Below are 20,834 nucleotides of genomic sequence, written 5' to 3'. Positions count from 1 at the left end.
TCTATGAAGCATCCGACACAACAGGCAGCAGCTCCATCTAGTTCATCCAGAAATCAGCGGTCTATGGCCTGGCGCGGCCTGCAAACGCCATGCCAGCCTTTTATGTCAAATCGGATGAAGGACGAGCTGTGCCAAGTGCTGTGCGACCAAATGTTCCCGTGATGAGGACAGGCGGCTGTAGCCCTGGGGAATCTATGCGGATCTATACAGCCAGGATTCCTGGCACACGGCCGCCCTGCAAAAAAAGAGGAACGGCCAGGATGTCACCTTGATTATAATGTGCCATCAATCATAGATCATCAGATATTCTGGGTTACTGGATGGATAATGTATGCCCCATTTGTATTCACAGATTATACTGAATTGCTTCTCATTATACGGCAGTGCCGGATTATCGGACTTTATGGAATATTTGATGCTAGATGATATGATATAGATGTGTGTATGTGTAGGATATTACATAGGTAGCTTTATATCAGCTGTTCTCGGGCCTCACCAGGCGATCCATTATGATGCCGGGGCCTTACTACCATACATATACTACTACACAGCACCAGATACTGCCATGTAGGGCACATAATATCCCGCAGCAGTGCCAAATAAGCACCATGGTGCAGAAATAAACATTGCTCCTCCTGTATAACTTAACATCACACTACACCAATAGGTGCTTTTCCACCTGTATACACGCATCAGACTGCTCCACCTGTATACTCTAACATCACCTTGCACCAATAAATCCTGCTCCACCTGTATACCCCAACATCACACTGCACCAATAAATCCTGCTCCACCTGCATACCCCAACATCACACTGCTCCACCTGTATACCGCAACATCACACTGCACCAATAAATCCTGCTCCACCTGTATACCCCAACATCACACTGCACCAATAAATCCTGCTCCACCTGTATAACACAACATCACACTGCACCAATAAATCCTGCTCCACTTGTATACCCCAATATCACACTGCTCCACCTGTATAATCCAACATCACACTGCACCAATAAATCCCACTCCACCTATATATTCCAATATTACACTGCACTAATACATACTGCTCCACCTGTAAACCAACACCACAGTGCAGTACTTCTGTCTCCATATTCCACCTGCCAGTTTTCATACACACACACACACACACACACACACACACTGGCTCACTTCCTCACCTCCTTTTCTACCTGTAGCAGCTACTCCCCACCCCTCTGCACCACTTATACATTACCTTGAAGGAGGTTCTCCAGCAGCTCCCCTGCGCTACTTCTTCTGTTATACTGCCCCCTAGGTTAAGGACCTGGGAGATCATGTTCATGTGACCATGACATCATCAGCGCTGGTCCATAACTTTCTTCAAGTCCGGAGCCTCCAGTGATGATGCAGGGCTGCTATTATCAGTGCAGTCTCTGCTTCGGAGCCCCTGCTGTGTGCCAATGTCGGGCACAGGCAAGGACCCCGCGCCTCTCCACTGACCAGCCCCTTACAGTTTGAGATGTGCTGTTTTATATAAATCAGTCCTAATACAGTACATCACAAGTGAGCATGACAAGAATCAGGAAAGGGTTAATGGACGATTAAATTTTCACCTTGTCCATGGGTAAGGATAGAGGCCAGGACCTCCCATATAGACTGATGATTTTATAAAGTGATAGGAGCAATGATGTCACCCCCCCCCCCCCCAGCTATCTAATACCCCAGGACTGCGGCCGGCGGTGTGAAGACCTCTCATCCATCTGCCATCGATCATCACATGACCCGTCATTTCTCCGGTTTTGGCGGTGAGTAATGTAAGCTCCTCCTGGGTGACCTCTAATTCCCTCTCCTGCATAATTGAACAGATGAAGAGGAATCTCGGAGGTAGCATCAATCTGTGAGCGCTGACGTAATCTCTTCCAATAAAGAACTTTCTATATTTACACTGCGGAGGAGAAGCGGATCCCGCGGGGGGTGCTGGCACCTCAATGTCTGATCATACCCAGGCCTGGCAGTCACCGGGTCACAATCGCCTACTGTCTTCATTCATATGTTCTGAGCTCAGGAACTCATTGGCAGCAATGAACACAGTGTCACATCTACTAGCTAAAACCTGCAGAATTTATAATTTTTATTGAGCGACACTTTTTATGCACGTTTTCTGCAAGTAAAGCTGCTGCAGGTTATCGGCCCTGTGTGAACAAGTCCTAAAAGTTACAGATTTTTATGGGTCACCCTAGTGATTTTAATGGGATTCACCGCCCTGCACTAGGCAATCTAGAATCGGACATGCTGAAAGATGTTCTCACAGATAGGAGGCAATAGCAGAGGTGCCTGGCAGCCTCTTATTTCCCTTTATAGATATAGACAGTGTCATGGCAGCTTTATACCTTTACACCTTTATAGCCATAATCATTAGAGATGAGCGAAAAGTGAAATATTTGATCATTCGAAATTCGATTCGAATAGCTCCCAATATTCTCATATTCGAACGACTATCGAATCCCATTATAGTCTATGGGAGAAAAATCCTTGGGACCTGGAAATCAAGATTGGACCACTAGGAGGTCACCAAGTGCTCAATAAGACCTCAGGAAATGATGCCAACACCTCTGGATGCATATGGGACTGCAGGGGAAGTGTGACAGGGTGCATCTAACACTAGTGATGAGCCAACATCCCAGTGTTCGGTTCAGATCCCAAACACAAACAAATTGGTATTCGCCGAACATTCACAAACAAATTACGAACGTAAAGTAAAGTAGAAGCGTACGTTTCGGTCTAGTGGTACGCACTTGCGTACGTATCAGGTGCAGTGTAAAATAGCAGTATAAAAACAGCCGTATACTGGATAAAGAATAGTGTTTTACAACAATAAAATGAAGGAGCCGTTCAACTCCTTTACAGGACGCAGACTGCGCAAATCTGTAGTAGCAAGATAACAGCTATTATCCCACACTCACAGTATACAGCCGTAAACACTATCAGTAGATGTCTGAACACACTGCCTGTCTCACAACAGCTTCTAAATATAAGTTTTTTTTTTATTTTTAGCCCTAACAAGGGCTTTTGGGGATCCCTTCCTACCTAACTTCACCTAAAAGCTCTCTCTCCCTGGTATACAGCCTGTCCCTCTCTAGCTCCAACCAGCAAGTGACACAAATCTGAAATCCCCTATTCTTATACTCAAGAGGTCACATGGTTTAGCCAGCCAATCACAGTTAGAGGTTTTTTTTTTTTTTTTTAAATCGAAATCAAAATTTTTACTACGTTATTGTTTGAATATTCGAACGCAATTGAATAGCGTACTATTCGATTGAATACTATTTGCTCATCACTAGTAATCACCCATACTGTTCATTAGAGTTATTGAAGGTTAGACCTATTAGCTTTGGGTGTAAGTGAAGTCCAACAGCATCCACAGCTAATCTTCCAAAACTTTATTGGTGACAAAGTCTACATAAATACGACGTTTCGACCATTACTGAGGTCTCTGTTAAGTAGAGGTCGAAACGTCGTATTTACGGTCACCAATAAGGTTTTGGAAGATTAGTTGTGGATGCTGTTGGACTTCACTTATACTATCGCTATACACCCACTTGAGGATTGTGGGTCTACCAGCGGCCATCTAGAAAGGACTAAGGACAGAAAACAAAGGGACCATTGGTGCTGCTGAACACCTATTGTTATTCATAGCCTTTAAGCTTTGGCTGTCCGGGCATGATGGGAATTGTAGTTTTGCAACAGCTGAAGGTTCCCCATCTCTGATCTAGAGCCTCAGATAAAGCAAAAAGTGAACTCTACCAAGATCTGATGAAACATCGCCGCCTGCTGTCCACACTGCACATTGCAGCTGCTTGGAAAGAGATGTGATCCAACATCCCCACCTGCTGTCCACACTGCACATTGCAGCTGCTTGGAAAGAGATCTGAACAATGAAACTAAATAATTTATGGACCAGAGAATGAAAGGCGTCAAGAATGATTCCAGAATTGTCTGTCTATAGACACAAATACTGGAGCAATCACTATTATCACTGCTCAGTAATACAGTCACGATGATGTAAAAGGTTAGAGTGATCTCATCCTGTGCACAAAGGATAGGACTGTAAAGCACCAAGCTGGGGAGAGGCTGAGCGTGACATGCGTCAATGGAATAAGTGAGTCCCCCTTCCTGTAGTCTTTACTTTATGCCCACATATACATGTGACTAATATTAGCATATCGTTGTTTTTTAAGTGTCACTGTCGTTTTTTTGGCAGAAATTAATAGTACAGGCAATTTTATGAAACTTTGTAATTGGGTTTATTAGCCGAAAAATGCATTTTTATCATGGAAAAGCAGTCTGAAGCTCTCGCCCCAAAGGACAACAAAGAGTTAATTTACAGTCACATTACCAGGCTATCTCCTCTGACAGTCAGCACTGTCCTCTCTGACCTCTGAATACCGCCTTTCACACAGCTCCCACTGTGTAATCCTTTGTTCTCTGCTCTCTGCTGGTGACTAATCGCCCTCCCCCCCTCCCCATAGGTTATACAGGGCCCGACTGATGTAAAAGAGTTGAGATTTCCTAATAATGAGCAGTGAATGAAAAAGAGGAGGGGGGGGGGGACCAGGGGAAAGTCTTTGTGAATGCAGATAATGGCATATTTGCCTAATAAAACCAATTACAAAGTTCCTTAAATCGCCTGGACTATTGATTTCTGAAACAAAACAAAAAAAAATACGACAGTGACACTTTAAGCTTTGTTCTGTAAGTTTTATTACCCCTTATACAAATAACTAAGTAAGCATAGACTAGATCCAGGATTCCCCCGTGGCGTATACGGGAAGCTGATAGTATTACAACCATGACAGACCAGGATAGTCTAATGTCCCAGGAGGAAAGTCTCCTGACCGTATGATACGACGTTATGACCCAATACTGACCGCGCAAATCCACACAAACTTTCAATAGATTCTCAGTAAAACAAGTGTTTAAAAAACTTCTGAAAAATCATGTCTACAAGCAATTTGGAATAAACCTGAGCATATGGAGTTCTGTGATATCAAGCTCCCAAACCGCTGCATGGACATAGGGTTAAATAACAAAATCCTGACCGCCTGCAGCAGCCACTAGGGGGCGATTCACTGTATACTGCTAATACACACAGAACTCGGTAATACAGTACATAGGAAGCTTGTAAGTGGAAGCTGGAGCGCCACACCTGTCCATGAGTTGTGTGTAGTACTGCAGTCCAACCCAATGGAACTAAGCTGCAATACCAGTCACAACCAGTGTACAGGAGTGGTGCTGTTTCTTGTAAAAAGCAGCCATGTTATTCTAATCAAGGACAACTCCTGTAACTCAATGAGCATCAATGCTATAAAGATACAAGAAGGAAAGAATTCAGATAAAACTGACTTGTTGCCCGGGCCAGGATCAAGTGTAAGGGCCCTCTTACATGGCTTGCTATAGGGCTGGGCAAGGACGCAAGTGGGTGCCGATCAGTGAGATCTGCGCTCATTTGTAGTGCCTTCAAAAGGCACAAGTAATCGAGCAGTGTGGCCGCACAAACAATCACTGTAAGGTTTGTGCGGCCATTTAAATGTATATTCCAATCAGATGAAAATCCCATTACAAAGGAAGATGTGCGGCTGATAGAGAAGTTTTGCCGCCACACAAAATACGCGATCAGCCGAGGATCCCGCTCCTCAGCTTATTGCTGCCACTTTTACATGAGTTGATCATGGGCCATAACAGTGTTACTAGCAACACTTCTTGTCAATAACTGGCCCATGTAAAATTAAAGTGTCACTGTTGTTTCAAAAAACTTTAGACCTGTCAGAGAGACAAAACCAGAAAGTGCAACAGCAACCTGCAAGTACCAGGACGTACCGCACACTCCCTCCAGCGGATACGCAATAAACGGCACAGTCTGTTGGATCAAATCGTTTGCCAAGAGCCTAATTTTTAAAATCTTTAGAATAGGTTTTTATCATGTGCCCCCTGAAGGGAGTTTTGTGTGGTAAGTTCTGGCACTTGCAGGTTGCTGTTGCACTTTCCTGTTTTTGTCTGTATTTTAGCTGTGGCTGCATTCAAACTGCATAATGTGCACTGAGGTGTGGGAGTGCTTTTTTATCATGAAAAAGGAGTTTGAAGCTCTCCCCCCCGTCTTCATGGTTTTCTATGGAGAGGGGAGGGGTGGAGGGAGATGAGGCACCAAAACAGGACAACAAAGAGTTAATTTACAGCTACATCACCGGGCTATCTCCTCTGAAGTCAGCACTGACCTCTGAATACCGGCTTTCACACAGGTCCCGCTGTGTAATCCTATGTTCTCTGCTGGCGACTAATCTCCCTCCTCCCCCCTCCATAGGTTACACAGGGCTCGGTAAAACAGTCGAGATTTCCTGATAATGAGCAGTGAATGAGAGAGAGGAGGGAGGGGGGGACCTGGGGAAAGTGTTTTTTAATGCAGATAATGGCATATTTGCCTAATAAACCCAATTACAAAGTTTTTTTTTTAAATCGCCTGGACTATTGATTTCTGCAAAAAACAAAAAACACGACAGTGACACTTTATGGATAACTTTATCATATAAATACCTTTCTGAACTTTTCCATCTGCTTGTATATGTCGGGGTCGAGCTCTTGAGAAACATCTTTCATCCACAGAAGAACCCCTCGATATTCGGTTCTCGCTTGCTCCATCCTATTGACGGTCAGCCAGCAGTCAGATATTGCTCGGTAGCGAAAGGTCTCCACTTCTTGATAAAGCCGAGATAAAGGGATCCTCAGAGCCAGCCTGGAAGAGTCGGGACATTGATCAAATAGATTTATACAAAGAGAGACTTCTATATGACTATACACTGTATACAACATTGTGGGGATTCCTGACATGGGCAGAGGTGGCAGCAGAGAGGGAAAGAATACACCATGTCCTGCAGGACATACAGCAGCTGATAAGTACTGGAAGACTGGAGATCTTTAAATATACTTAAATGACAAATCTATATTTAACGTGATTTTAAAAAAAAGAAACTTTCACCGGAGTACCCCTTTAAAGTGTTAATTCTATTTGTACAAACTTTTCCCCATCATCTAGACAGGTCACCAGTCTGTACAAATGACAGAAACACTTTAAGATGGTCATACATTTCAGACGGCTGTTTCCCCGAGTGCTACAGGACTGAACAACAACAACAACAACAATTTATTTGTATAGCGCCAACAGATCCCGCAGCGCAGGATCATACTATATATTATGGATACAAATAAATCTGAATAGGAGCCGGAGACCAGGGAACATGAAGGATCACGTGCTTGTGTCTTCCAGCACCCTGGACTGGCTCATAGAGGGTCCTGAATAGGAACCTCCAAACCAATGACCCTAACAGGACTCTGTAAAGTAGCACTGACCTCTGTTGTGAGGAGAAGCAGAGGGCTTTCCCTGACGCTTGCATCATTTTTCCAGCCCTTGATTTATCCTGTGATCCCTGGGAACGGAGGAACTTGCCCAGCTCATTCTCCTCTTGGGATAAAACTGAAGGGGGAAAAAAAAAAAAAAAAAAGGTGGAAAATGATTTAGAAACTGACAAAAATAAGACCGAAATCTTCAGCCTGTGCGACTACAACTCTCAGCACGCTCTGAAAGATCAGGAGACGGTACTAAGATAAGATGGTTCTATATTCCAAAGACTACAGCAATAGCAGTGCCAAATGAGAACCAACAGATGAGGGTGCAATGTATGATAGATAGATTGTGTATATATATATATATATATATATATATATATATATATATATATATATATATATATATATACACACACACACACACAGTGGTGCTTGGATTACGAGCATAATTCGTTCAGGGCCGCGCTTGTAATCCAAATCCACTCTTAAACCAAAGCAAATTTTCCCATAAGAAGTCATAGAAGTGCAGACAATTGGTTCCACACCCCAAAAATAAATGATTTATTATTCTGAATAACATGTAAAACAGATGAAACATTCAGAAACAGCAGAATCTGTGATATTATAAATCAGATAAGTCAGATTGTGTTTCCCATCCTCTCCATTACTGTACAGTAGTACAGTAATGGAGAGGATGGGAAACACAAGGACTGACAGAGACTGCAGGGAGGATGAAGGAATGAGCAGGACAGATGGGGGCACATACATGCAGCACTCTCTGTCCGGGGAGAGAGGGGTTACAGCTATGGAGAGATTACCTCCACAGTCCTGTCCCCTGATGTAAGCCCCAGCCCGAAGTGGATCTGCTATGATTTGGAAGGTGAGGGAGACTTCCTGGGTCAGAGTACAGGGCTGGAGACCCCGCTATGCAGACCATGCCCCTCCTCCTCCCACCCAGTACAGGGAGCTCTTACACCAAAGCAATGCTCTTACACCAAGTCACAATTTTGAATAACTGTAATCTCTTAAACCAAAAGGCTCCTAAACCAAGATACCACTGTGTATATATATATATATATATATATATATATATATATATATATAGTGATTAAGGAATTGCATTAGATACAATACAAAAAAGATCCATATCTGACTAACGCACAAAAACACTTACAGCAAATCCTCTTCTGATATTGCTCGATCACCTTCAGCAACTCCATACAGGTCCGCTGGATAGAATGAAAAAGCTAAAAAAAACAAACAAACAACAAACAGGTGAAGAGTTAAGCAGGTGACCGTACATTACATTATTGATCCGGAGCTCAATCCTGTATAATCTGACTGTTTAGCTGTGGGGAAGTTCTCCTTAGTGTAAAGCTGCACTTACTCTCACCTCCCCAATATTAGGGACTTTAAAGTGGGTACTCCGGCGAAAATCTTTTTTCTTTTAAATCCACTGGTTTCAGAAAGTTATATAGATTTTTAATTGGAAGTGCTGTATTCTCTCCAGTCTGACACAGTGCTCTCTGCTGCCACCTCTGTCCATGTCAGGAACTGTCCAGAGCAGCAGCAAATCGCTATAGAAAACCTCTCCTGCTCTGGACAGTTCCTGACATGGACAGAGGTGGCAGCAGAGAGCACTGTGTCAGACTGGAGAGAATACACCACTTCCTGCAGGACATACAGCAGCTGGTAAATACTGAAAGACTTGAGATATTTAAATATTTTATTAAAAAAATAAATTGGAAATCTATATTATCTATAACAATATCTCTTTAAGGCCCCGTTCCCACTGAGGAAAGGTAGCGGAATTCCGCGACGGAATTGTCCGCCGCGGAATGCCGTTAGCCTCCCGCTCATAATGGGAGTCTATGGGAGGCGCGCGCTCCTGCTCTGTACGCGCTGAAGAATGAACATGTTCATTCTTTAGCGCGGACAGAGCAGGAGCGCGCGCCTCCCATAGACTCCCATTATGAGCGGGAGGCTAACGGCATTCCGCGGCGGACAATTCCGTCGCGGAACTCCGCTACCTTTCCTCAGTGGGAACGGGGCCTAAGGGACTGTGCAGTGGATGCCTTTGATTAGGGTTTTCAGTGTAACTGAGGTCAGTGATGGTGACAAATTCCTTTTAAATCAGTGTAATAATAACACACAGGTTAGTGAAGGCGGGTCAGGTGATAGGTCATGTGATACCACTGCTACCAGCTGCTTCTGCTCTAGAACAGGAAATCCCAGGGATGTCTCTATTTATCCAGGACAAAGTCAACAAGCACCACTTGTCATGTCCATAACGTAAGGCATGACTGGCCGGGCCATGCATCCCGACTGCTGCGCCGTGCATCCCGACTGCTGCGCCGTGCATCCCGACTGCTGCGCCGTGCATCCCGACTGCTGCGCCGTGCATCCCGACTGCTGCGCATGACATGTGCAGCATTTTGTTTTTGGGTCCTTGCTATGAGTTTATTGTGGCTGCACTGCAGGTCCTTGTATTGTAGGTGACAGGGACTACTGTGCAGGGGAAGAGCAGGGGTCACAACACCCCAACAGCACTGTGTCCCCTATCATTCTCAAGACTGACTAGAGGATGGACTATCCTATCAATAAACCGCTACCACATACTATATATTAATGCATTGTGGTCCTTAAAGGGGTTGTTCACAAAAAAATGTTTTCCTTTAAATCAACTAATGCCAGAAAGTGCCAGAGATTTGTAATTTACTTCTATTAAAAAAATCTCAAGCCTTCCAGTACTTATCTGCTGTATGTCCTGCAGGAAGTGATATTCTTTCCAGTCTGTAGAGCAGGAGAGGTTTTTTATGGGGATTTGCTGCTGCTCTGGACAGTTCCTGACATGGACAGAGGTGGCAACAGAAAGCACTGTCAGACTGGAAAGAATACACAACTTCCTGCAGGACATACAGCAGATGATAAGTACTGGAAGACTTTCAGGTACCAGTTGATTTAAAAGAATTTTTTTTAGTGAACTACCCCTTTAAAGGGGTTATCCCCTATCCAAGCTGATCTTGGGACCGCAACCAATCATAAAAATAGAGAACCATTGTGCCCTGAGTTACTGGAGAAGCAGAAAGCATGCATGGTCACAACTCCATTTATTTCCTATGGGGCAACTCGCAGTGGTCACTATCTTCAGAAGTCCATAGAGACTAAACAGCAGTGGTCAGGCAGGCCCGCCACCGCTCTATTCTTTCAGGAGACAATCTATACCGTTATTATTGTGATAGCTGGGAGTGCTAGTGGTCAGACCCCTGCTCTTCAGCTAGTTATCCCTGTACCCTGTGAAGAGATAACCCCACTAACAGCTTAAAGGGGTACTCTGGCAAAAAAAATCTTTCAAATCAGCTGCTGTGTGTCCTGCAGGAAGTGGTGTAATCTCTCCAGTCTGGCACAGTGCTCTCTGCTGCCACCTCTGTCCATGTCAGGAACTGTCAGGAGCTACAGCAACTCCCCATAGAAAACCTCTCCTGCTCTGGACAGTTCCTGACATAGACAGAGGTGGCAGCAGAGAGCACTATGTCAGACTGGGAAGAATACACCACTTCCTGCAGGACACACAGCAGCTGATAAGTACTGGAAGGCTGAAGATTTTTAAATAGAAGTAAATTACAAATCTGTACACCTTTCTGACACTAGCTGACTACCCCTTTATTAATCTATCTGCTGTTCCCCATTTGTCAAACTTTATTTAGCCTCTAAAACAAACCTCCAGTTTGGCATCGAGGTCGGAGTCGGAGGCCACCACGTGCTCATCCTCCTTCTTTCCAGTGACTTTGATCAGCGTCTGCTTGGTCTTCCAGTACTTCTGCTGCATCTTATTGACCACTGACTTCTCTTGGCCTTGGGCATAGCGGTCATAGAACTCTCTGGAGTACTGACTGGGGGGGGAGGGGAACAAAACATATTAGAAATAAGGTAACTCACAGCATCACCTAGCGGGTAATGCCCAATGCTGCCAGTGACTGCAGCTTTCAGTGACAATACAACGACAGATACAACGGCATCCTGAGAGATCTCACTGACTTCTATTCGGTTTCTGTCTGGTTACTTAGTTTTGCTGCAAACGCCAAAATGAACCTAGCCTAAAAGGGCGTTATCCAGAATTTTAAAAAACAAACACAGCTGCTTCCTTTAAAAGACAGCGCCACCCCTGTCCTCAGGCTGTGTGTGGTATTACAACTGGCTCTAATTACGTTGATGAAATGAGCTGAAATACCACACTGGACCTATAGATGAGGGGTGGCGCTGTTTTTGGAAGGAAGCAGATGTTTTATTTAAATCCTGAATAACCCCTTTAATTTATGTTAACTGCACCCTTCATTTTACCAGATAATGTACTGTGAAAGTGCAACCAATCCATACTGCTGCCAGTCGCTGACTGGTGACAGATCTTATGAATATTTTCCCATGAACCTATACAGTATATCAAGCCGCTTCAGCAGGACCAGTTTCATTTAAAGGGGTTGTCCAGGCTTATTCTCAGATGTCCGCTGAATGGCTGAGCTGCTTTGAGACATCACATCTAAAGCCGCAGCTCAGAACAGGAAGCGGAAGCCGAACGGGAGAACGGGGCGCAACCTGGGACCCGGCGCTGGAACCGGGGAGGAAAGTGACTGGTGGCCTCTAATTCCACCTCTTCCCCGGCCGTACACTAAAAATAACCCCAGCTCGGAGTACCCCTTTAGGGTACAACATAGGGGGCAAATACTGTGGACATCCTGGGGCCCATGATACAGCTAATCCACCACTGGCGTCCATGTCACTGCCGTACATACCGCCCATGACGCTGGGTGCTTCCTTCCATAGAGGAGCCAGCATACTAGGCTGCAGCCCAGCCATGCATCCCAGCCATGCATCCCCATAGGATGTGCATCAGGGGCGGTACATGCGGCAGTGACGTGTACCCTTCTCTGACAGGGCCAGGAACACTGCACGCCGCTCTGACAACGTCCAGAACACTGCACGCGCACATGTGAACGTCAATAAATACTGACCTGCGACCTTGTCTTATATTTTTACATTTTGGCCCACTGTCTACTTGACTTTGACATTGCTGACCTAAGGTGTCACGGAAGCGGCCATTGGCGACGCTATTATCACGTTCAGCGTTCAACTACGGAGCACTGGTGGCCTGGCACGTTCAGCGGTCGGGTTGCCATGGCGACCGTACGGCGCCAAATGAGTGCCGTGCACACGTCCAGCTCTAATTTACTGGACCCAACCTCCTATGTGTGTGTTACATCCCCACCCCCGACAGAGAGAGAATCTGGACAACGCCTTTACGCGACTATACGTTATATCGGCTTCAATGGCAACAAAACCCCATGTGACATTTGATGTCGCTACCTTAAAGGGCGACCTGGGCCAATGGTCGCCATCATCCGCCAGTGTACTACCATAGATTGTCAAACACGTGCAACTTTATGCGTCGGTGACAGACAGCGACAATCACACAATATTTCAAGTGAATATTATATATTTTACACTAAAAGTGGCCATCAGCGCAGCCAAAGGTTATCGCCAGCGAAACTACAACCCCCAACATCCACACAGAACCAGGCTGCAATACTTACTAGTTGTGCCCGTCCATCTTTCACCTTGTTTTCAGAGACCTATGGAGGAAAAAGACAAGAATGAGAGGATGATGAGGCTGAAGGGGAGGAGGGGGGGGGGAGCCTCGTCATGTCCGCGCTGGCGCAGTTGTTATAGAAACGCCATATGCGGATATTACATCTGTAGACGAGAATCAATCAAGGCGCATGCGCAGCAAAACGCCGCCTGGCAGAGCCTTATCGCGCATGCGTTGATGTTACACGGCGTCTCCTTTCCACGCACGCGTCGTTTACAATAGGTGGAAGGCTTTCCATTACGCATGCGCGTCATTACAAGGGATTGGCCGGTAGGTGTCGCTGCGGTTACGAGCAATTATAATCATAAAAGTGTATGACTGTTCACATGTAGGTTTTTTTTGTGTATTCAAAATATGTCTCTTTCTTTCCCATTGATGAATTTAATGAAAAATGTGCCACAGGATTATTATTTTTTTTTACCTTTTACTACAATTTTAAAAAACTAGTTCTTTTTTTTTTTTTTTGCTTTTTTTATGAACTTTAAGTGCATTTTGTTTGCATTTAAATGCTTAACCACTTGAAAATTGCAAGGAAAGATCTGACAAAAAAAAGACAAAAAAAACCTTGCAGTTTTGATCATTCACATAAAGTCAAAAATTGTAGAAAAATAAAATGCAAACGCATAAAAAAACAAAAAAACAAACAAAACAACAACAACACATGTGCCTCTGCTCATGTGTTTATTTTTTGGCCTGAAAAACGCCAGACAAAAAGTGCGTGTGAGGGCGCCTATAGAACACTCGAACCATAAGGGCCCTATTACACGGAACTATAATCGCTCCGTGTAATAAACACAATGATCAACCGAGGACAACGGTCATCGGCTGATCGTTGATTTAGGTTTGGACCTATAATTGTCAGGCGCCGACCGCATATCGCTACGTGCAGGGCCGTTCCTGGGGTCTCTGCCACCTGAGGCAAACCTGAGGCGGCCGCCCCTCACTAGCGTTTGCGGCGGGACAGGACGGCTGGATGCTGGCTGACAGCATGGGGGACAGCGGTGAGCGTTGGCGGCGGGACAGGACGGCTGGATGCTGGCTGACGGCGCAGGAGCCCAGCGGGGGACAGCCGTGAGCGTTGGCAGCGGGACAGGATGGCTGCGGCAAGCGGCTGCAGGGCTGCTGTCTGCCGCCCCCTGCAGGAGCACAGAATCTGCCGCCTGAGGCGGAATACTCATTCCGCCTCATGGCAGAAGTGGCCCTGGCTACGTGTAATAGTGGTGCGCGGCCGGCAGCTGACAATTTCCAAACTGTATACATTACCCATCCATGGTCCAGGGCTCCTCCTGCACTCCTTCTTCCTCCCCGGGTCCCGCTCGTTCCAGCTTCAGAACGGCCTGTCTGAGCTGTCAGGCCACTAAGCTAATTACAGGCTGGGACCGCCGCGGCCAGTGATTAGCTGAGTGGCCTGTCAGCTGAGGCAGACCGCTCTGAAGCTAGAGTGCGCAGGATCCGGTGAGAAGCGGGCTGCAAGAGGAGCCCTGGACCATGGATAGGTAATATATAGAGTTTAAGCAAGGGCTGCAAGGACATCGGTAACGATGTCCCTGCAGTCCTGGTTAAATGATTATCAGGCCGTGTAATAGGCCCAGTAAACGAGCGCCAATCTAGTAGATCAGCGCTCGTTTACATTTATTATCGGGCCCCCATCGGCCCTTGTAATACTATCCTTAGACTGGATGGAAGGGAATTTTCCACCTTAATCACATGTAACTGATCTGCCAAATAAGTCCCAATTCGCTTATCATAGGATACAATGGGAGAAACAATTCACCTCTTATCTTGAGGGGTGCGGAGGTACTATACTAAATCACAGGTGACAAAGAGTCTATACACCCACCCCCAGTGTATAGATAACCAGTCCTGGTGACATACTGCTAAATACCATGGAACAAGTGGATCAGCTGCACACAGCTGGAAAAACAGGTTTATCCCTCGAAGGACAGTGTAAGTACAGATAAACCCTGGCTCCTACTGCAGCAAGAGTTAAAGGGGTACTTCAGTGAAAAACTTTTTCTTTTAAATCAACAGGTTTCAGAAAGTTATATAGATTTTTTTAAGGGTCCATTTACATAGAAAGATTATCTGACAAAGATTTGAAGCCAAAGCAGCATTGCCGTAAGTACACAGAGGGGGCCGAGCCTGATAACTGGCCTGACTGCAGGAAGATGGAGGCGGCAGATGACAGAGGACGTGGAGCTGCCAGACGTGTGTACATTGGGCAGGTCTGAGGATAATGACAGCTCCTGCCTGACATACACACACGAGGTACACATAATACCGCCATACAGAGCCCACATAATACCACCACACAGCGCCTGCATAATACTGCCATATAGTGTCTGCATAATATCGTGCCCACATAATACTACCATACAGCACCCACATTATACCAACATATAGGGGGGGATTTATCAAACATGGAGTAAAGTGAAACAGGCCCAGTTGCCCCTAGCAACCAATCAGATTCCACCTTTCATTTTCCAAAGAGTCTGTGAGGAATGAGAGGTGGAATCTGATTGGTTGCTAGGGGCAACTGGGCCTGTTTCACTTTACTCCATGTTTGATAAATCTCCCCCATAGTATCCACATAATACCGACATACAGCGCCCACATAATATTTTAGGGTTTGTTCACATGCTGCAACTCTCGCTGTTATTTTTCTGAAACCAGAACATGGCTGCTGTGTGAACAAACCCTCAGGGAGACGCTTCTGTATACTTATAGTCTGTGACTAGCTTTGATTAAAGGGGTATTCCGGAGATTGGAATTCGTTTTGTTTTTTTGCTTTAATAATGTTATATTACTTAGGAATATAACTTCATTGAAGTAAATGTAGAGTTTCTTTTAATTTTATTTGCATATATTCTTCCATTGAGCGACAGTCAGGAACTGCAGGGCTGTCAAAGCTGCCGCACAGCACTATAGAGCGCAGGGTCCCGTCCCCCCGGGTTATCTGACAGTCCAGCATCTATTTCCCTTTCTGTATGATAGATGCCATAGGGAGAGCTGAGATGTCAGATGAGCTGGAGGAGTCAGCTGACTCATATCCATATAAAGGGTTAATCCAGCGTACAGTACACAGGGACGTGTGCAGTGTTTACACACCTTGGGGAACGTCTATTAAAGTTGCAGCCAGACAACACCATGGCGGACGGTGCCGGGTAGGAAAACTTAGCTGGGCCTACAAGGAATCGGCAAAGGGGCTGCACTTATGGGGGCATGCCCACTACATCCTGCACATAGGTGTGTGAATCATTAGTAGCACTAGATCAGGGGTCCCCATAACAGTGCCAGCCAGAGTCCCTATATAACATTATCAGCCACAGTGTCCCCACCAAGAGTGCCAGCCAGTGTGCCCATAACAATGCCAGCCAGTGTGCCCATAACAGTGCCAGCTAAAGTCCCTTTATAACAGTGCCAGCCAGTGTGCCCATAACAGTGCCAGCCAGAGTCCCTATATAACATTATCAGTCACAGTGTCCTCATAACAGTGCCAACCAGTGTCCCCGCTAAGATTGCCATTCAGTGTCCCCCTAACAAGTTTAGGCAGTGTGCCCATAACAGTGCCAGCCAGTGTTCCCCCCAATAGAGCCAGCTAGTGTGCCCACCTAACAGCGCTAGCCAGTCTGCCCAAAACAGTACCAGCCAGTGTGCCAACCCTAACAGCCCCAGCCAGTGTGCCAACCCTAACAGCCCCAGCCAGTGTGCCAACCCTAACAGCACCAGCCAGTGCGCCAACCCTAACAGCACCAGCCAGTGTTCTCAATATTAGTGCCAGCCAGTGTGCCCCCTAATAGTGATAGCTAAAGTCCATTGATAACAGCGCCAGCCAGTGTGCCAACCCTAACAGCGCCAGCCAGTGTTCTCAATATCAGTGCCAGCCAGTGTCCCCCCTAGCAGTGACAGCTAAAGTCCATTGATAACAGTGCCAGCCACAGTGTCCCCATGACAGTGACAGCCATAGTCCCTTCCATCCTAGGTGCAGTATTCTGGTGCAGAACGCAGCATTTACAGTGGCGACCACAGCGTGCCCCATTACAGTGACGACCACAGCGTGCCCCATTACAGTGGCGACCACAGTGTGCCCCATTACAGTGGCGACCAAAGCGTGCCCCATTACAGTGGCGACCACAGCGTGCCCCATTACAGTGGCGACCAAAGCGTGCCCCATTACAGTGGCGACCACAGCGTGCCCCATTACAGTGGCGACCACAGCGTGCCCCATTACAGTGGCGACCACAGCGTGCCCCATTACAGTGGCGACCACAGCGTGCCCCATTACAGTGGCGACCACAGCGTGCCCCATTACTGTGGCGACCACAGCGTGCCCCATTACTGTGGCGACCACAGCGTGCCCCATTACAGTGGCGACCACAGCGTGCCCCATTACAGTGGCGACCACAGCGTGCCCCATTACTGTGGTGATCTTTATGTCCACATGGTGGTTCCAGCTATTGTTCCCCCAGAATTACAGCCACACAGTCACCTAATTGCCATCAGTGTGTCCCCCTATTCCATGTGGCCGTGGTTCCCTCTGTAACCACAGCCCAATATACTCACCTCCCCCGCACATAGTTATTATGACCGGTCACTACAGCCCAATATACTCACCTCCCCAGCACAGTTATTGTGACCGGTCACCATAACCAAAATACTCACCTCCCCCCGCACATAGTTACTATGACCGGTCACCATAACCAAAATACTCACCTCCCCCCGCACATAGTTACTATGACCGGTCACCATAACCAAAATACTCACCTCCCCTGCACAGTTATTGTGGCAGGTAACTACAGCCCAATATACTCACCTCCCCCGCACAGTTATTATGACCGGTCACCATAACCTAATATACTCACCTCCCCCCGCACAGTTACTATGACCGGTCACCATAACCAAAATACTCACCTCCCCCCGCACATAGTTACTATGACCGGTCGCCATAACCAAAATACTCACCTCCCCCTGCACATAGTTACTATGACCGGTCACCATAACCAAAATACTCACCTCCCCCCGCACAGTTATTATGACCGGTCACCATAACCTAATATACTCACCTCCCCCCGCACATAGTTATTATGACCGGTCACCATAACCTAATATACTCACCTCCCCCCGCACACAGTTATTATGACCGGTCACCATAACCTAATATACTCACCTCCCCCGCACAGTTATTGTGGCAGGTAACTACAGCCCAATATACTCACCTCCCCCCGCACATAATTACTGTGGCCGGTCAGTATACCGTGACCTGTTACCTGACAATTGGAACCACTATACCCCCACCCCCTAGCAGCCATCTTGATATCTTGGGTCCCTCCCTATAACCAGGACAATCCTCCCACCACCATGACACCCGGTAATCACTAGTTAAGCAGTTCTCCCGTATTTCCTGCAGCGTACCCCAGCACGGACGGGATGGGTCATAGAGGTGGTATATACAGCCCCAACATCACGTCCACCTCCCCTGGACGTCCACCTGTCCTCCTAACCTGACCGGCCAGACCACATTGCAGAGGAGATTACACCTGCTCAGCCTTCCCCATACACTCAGGTCTACTTAAAGGGACAGCGCACTGACTAATAGGACTGCACCTATGTGATACTATATGAGCAGACATTATATAATGCCCCCTATAGAATACACCCCCATTACCTTCTCATCAGCTGGGAGGGGGGGCACCACATGAGACGTCTCAGATCCCCTGATCCTGTGCAGGGGGAGGAAGCAGCAAAGTGTATCCCGTGCAACGTCAGCTGTACTCACACTCCTCCTCCTCCTCCACGCCCAGCCTCCGGGTACAGGGACGCACAGGCTCCAATACACTGCTGAACATGTATAACTGGAGGCGTATACCGTGTGTGTCAGCATCAAATGACATGCTGCATTATAAATTCAGCTCTGGAGCACATGTCTGGAATTTATATAGCAGCCATTCAGGAGTTTGGGAAAGCTGGGTGAGACCTAACAGCAGCCATAGTGGCTGCTGGAACAGAAATAGAATTAGAGTGAAAGCTCTAAGGTCTTATGGCACCCACTGTAGCTGTCACGGGTGTTGTACCCAACTTTCCTAGCACCCTGAACATCAAGTCTGTTTTGTTGGAGATAAAAGGGGTACTCTGCCCCACCCCCAATTATTTAAATTAATTGGTGCCAGAAAGTGACAGAGATTTGTAATTTACTTCTATTTAAAAAATCTTCAATCTTCCAGTACTTATCAGCTGCTGTATGTCCTGCAGGAAGTGGTGTATTCTCTCCAGTCTGACACAGTGCTCTCTGCTGCCACCTCTGTCTATGTCAGGAACTGTCCAGAGCAGGAGAGGTTTTCCATGGGAATTTGCTCCTGTTCTGGACAGTTCCTGACATGGACAGAGGTGGCACCAGAGAGCACTGTGTCAGACTGAAATTAAAACAACATTTCCTGCAGGACATACAGCAGCTGATAAGTATAGGAAGACTTAGGATTTTTTAATAGAAGCAAATTACAAATCTATATAACTTTCTGACACCAGTTGATTTAAAAGAAAAAGATTTTCCCTGGAGTACCCCTTTAAGAGTTTTATCTGTCCCTGGGAAAGCTGGGTGATAAACCCTGTAGCTCCCAGCTTTTCTAAAATCCTGAAAACCATATCTCCTTACAGAACGGATACACTTCATGCCCCTCTCTTCCTTCAAATCAACCAATAAGATTTGTGCTTCATTCCTTCCATACAGGCAGGTGGATATTCACATTCGCCTGATTGTAGCCGAAACGTCTTTGTTTTCTTGGATTGTTCCTGCAGCCACCACTAGGGGAGCTCTGTGTTCCTTACTTCATAAATAATAATAGCCTGACTGTATGAACCCACCACTAGAGGGCGCTATGTTATCCTGACTTGATAAATAACAATATTCTGGCTGCCTACAGTCACCACTAGGGGGAGCTCACTGTATATGGATTCATACAGCTAGTATTGAACTTGCTAAGTGCTGAATACATGTGTATGCGGTGAGCTCCCCCTAGTGGCGGCTATTGGAAGTTGCTGTACCAAACGCAGCAGCAGGTAGGTCAGTGCCACGCCTAAGCTTTGGCTGTCCAGGCATGATGGGAAATTTAGAGAATATTCTTTGCTTATCGGAATTGGCGCAGACACACGTCCATTACAGCGGAGAGTTATCTCCCTCAGGTCATAAAGCGTTTTATCAGCTACCAGGGCCGATAAGCTACCGCCATTTATTCCACACCGCACATTTAAAGGGACAGTACACCTAAAATCATATGGTCACTATGTTGCTTTCTACCAGGGGCATACTGGAGGGATTCAGTGATCCTCAACAAAACTACAACTCCCATCATCATCAGGAACTCGCGAATGGAGGTCGTATTCCCCAACATGTGGCTCTCCAGCTGTCGTAAAACTACAACTCCCAGCATGCCCTGACAGTCTTTTATTAACAGGGGCCATATACTTCAATGTTTCTTAATGTGCGACCCTTCAGCTGTTGCAAAACTACAACTCCCATCATGTCTTTCGCTTCCATAGAATACAGTTGTGGGGTCACATGATGGAGATTAGAAGACCGCTGCATAAGAAATCTCCAGGGCAGGTGCAGGGATGTCTCTTCCGCTCACCTGGGCTGTCTAGTGTCCCCAGGTGTCACCTGTGATGTCACGCAGCAGCTGTGCCCTTCCCCCTCCACCAGCAGGTTCATTGAGATGGGAGAAGTCACGTGGTCCTGCAGTGATGTCACCGGCCCGGTCAGCACAGACATCACTGCAGGCGGCACTGCTACTAGTGCACAGAGAGATGTAGCAGAGCTGGA

General features: G+C 46.5%; 1 protein-coding gene across 1 annotated transcript in view; it reads right to left on the bottom strand.

Moving 5' to 3' along the window:
- Window positions 1-18,792, bottom strand: part of ICA1 (islet cell autoantigen 1) — a 33,192-nt gene extending 14,400 nt beyond the window's left edge. Inside the window, exons 1-6 of the mRNA XM_069959359.1 lie at window positions 18,687-18,792; window positions 12,966-13,004; window positions 11,099-11,270; window positions 8,552-8,624; window positions 7,381-7,504; window positions 6,568-6,766 (exon numbers count right to left, since the gene is read on the bottom strand). Of these exons, the coding sequence (XP_069815460.1) occupies window positions 6,568-6,766; window positions 7,381-7,504; window positions 8,552-8,624; window positions 11,099-11,270; window positions 12,966-12,982 (585 nt within the window). The 5' untranslated portion in view covers window positions 12,983-13,004; window positions 18,687-18,792. The remainder of the gene's footprint in view (window positions 1-6,567; window positions 6,767-7,380; window positions 7,505-8,551; window positions 8,625-11,098; window positions 11,271-12,965; window positions 13,005-18,686) is intronic.
- Window positions 18,793-20,834: the final 2,042 nt, after the last annotated feature.

The sequence above is a fragment of the Dendropsophus ebraccatus genome, chromosome 2 (assembly GCF_027789765.1).
Source record: "Dendropsophus ebraccatus isolate aDenEbr1 chromosome 2, aDenEbr1.pat, whole genome shotgun sequence".
Classification (NCBI taxonomy): Eukaryota; Metazoa; Chordata; class Amphibia; order Anura; family Hylidae; genus Dendropsophus; species Dendropsophus ebraccatus.
The sequence above is the reverse complement of the archived record's forward strand: the minus strand, read 5'-3'. Positions and strand labels throughout refer to the sequence as shown.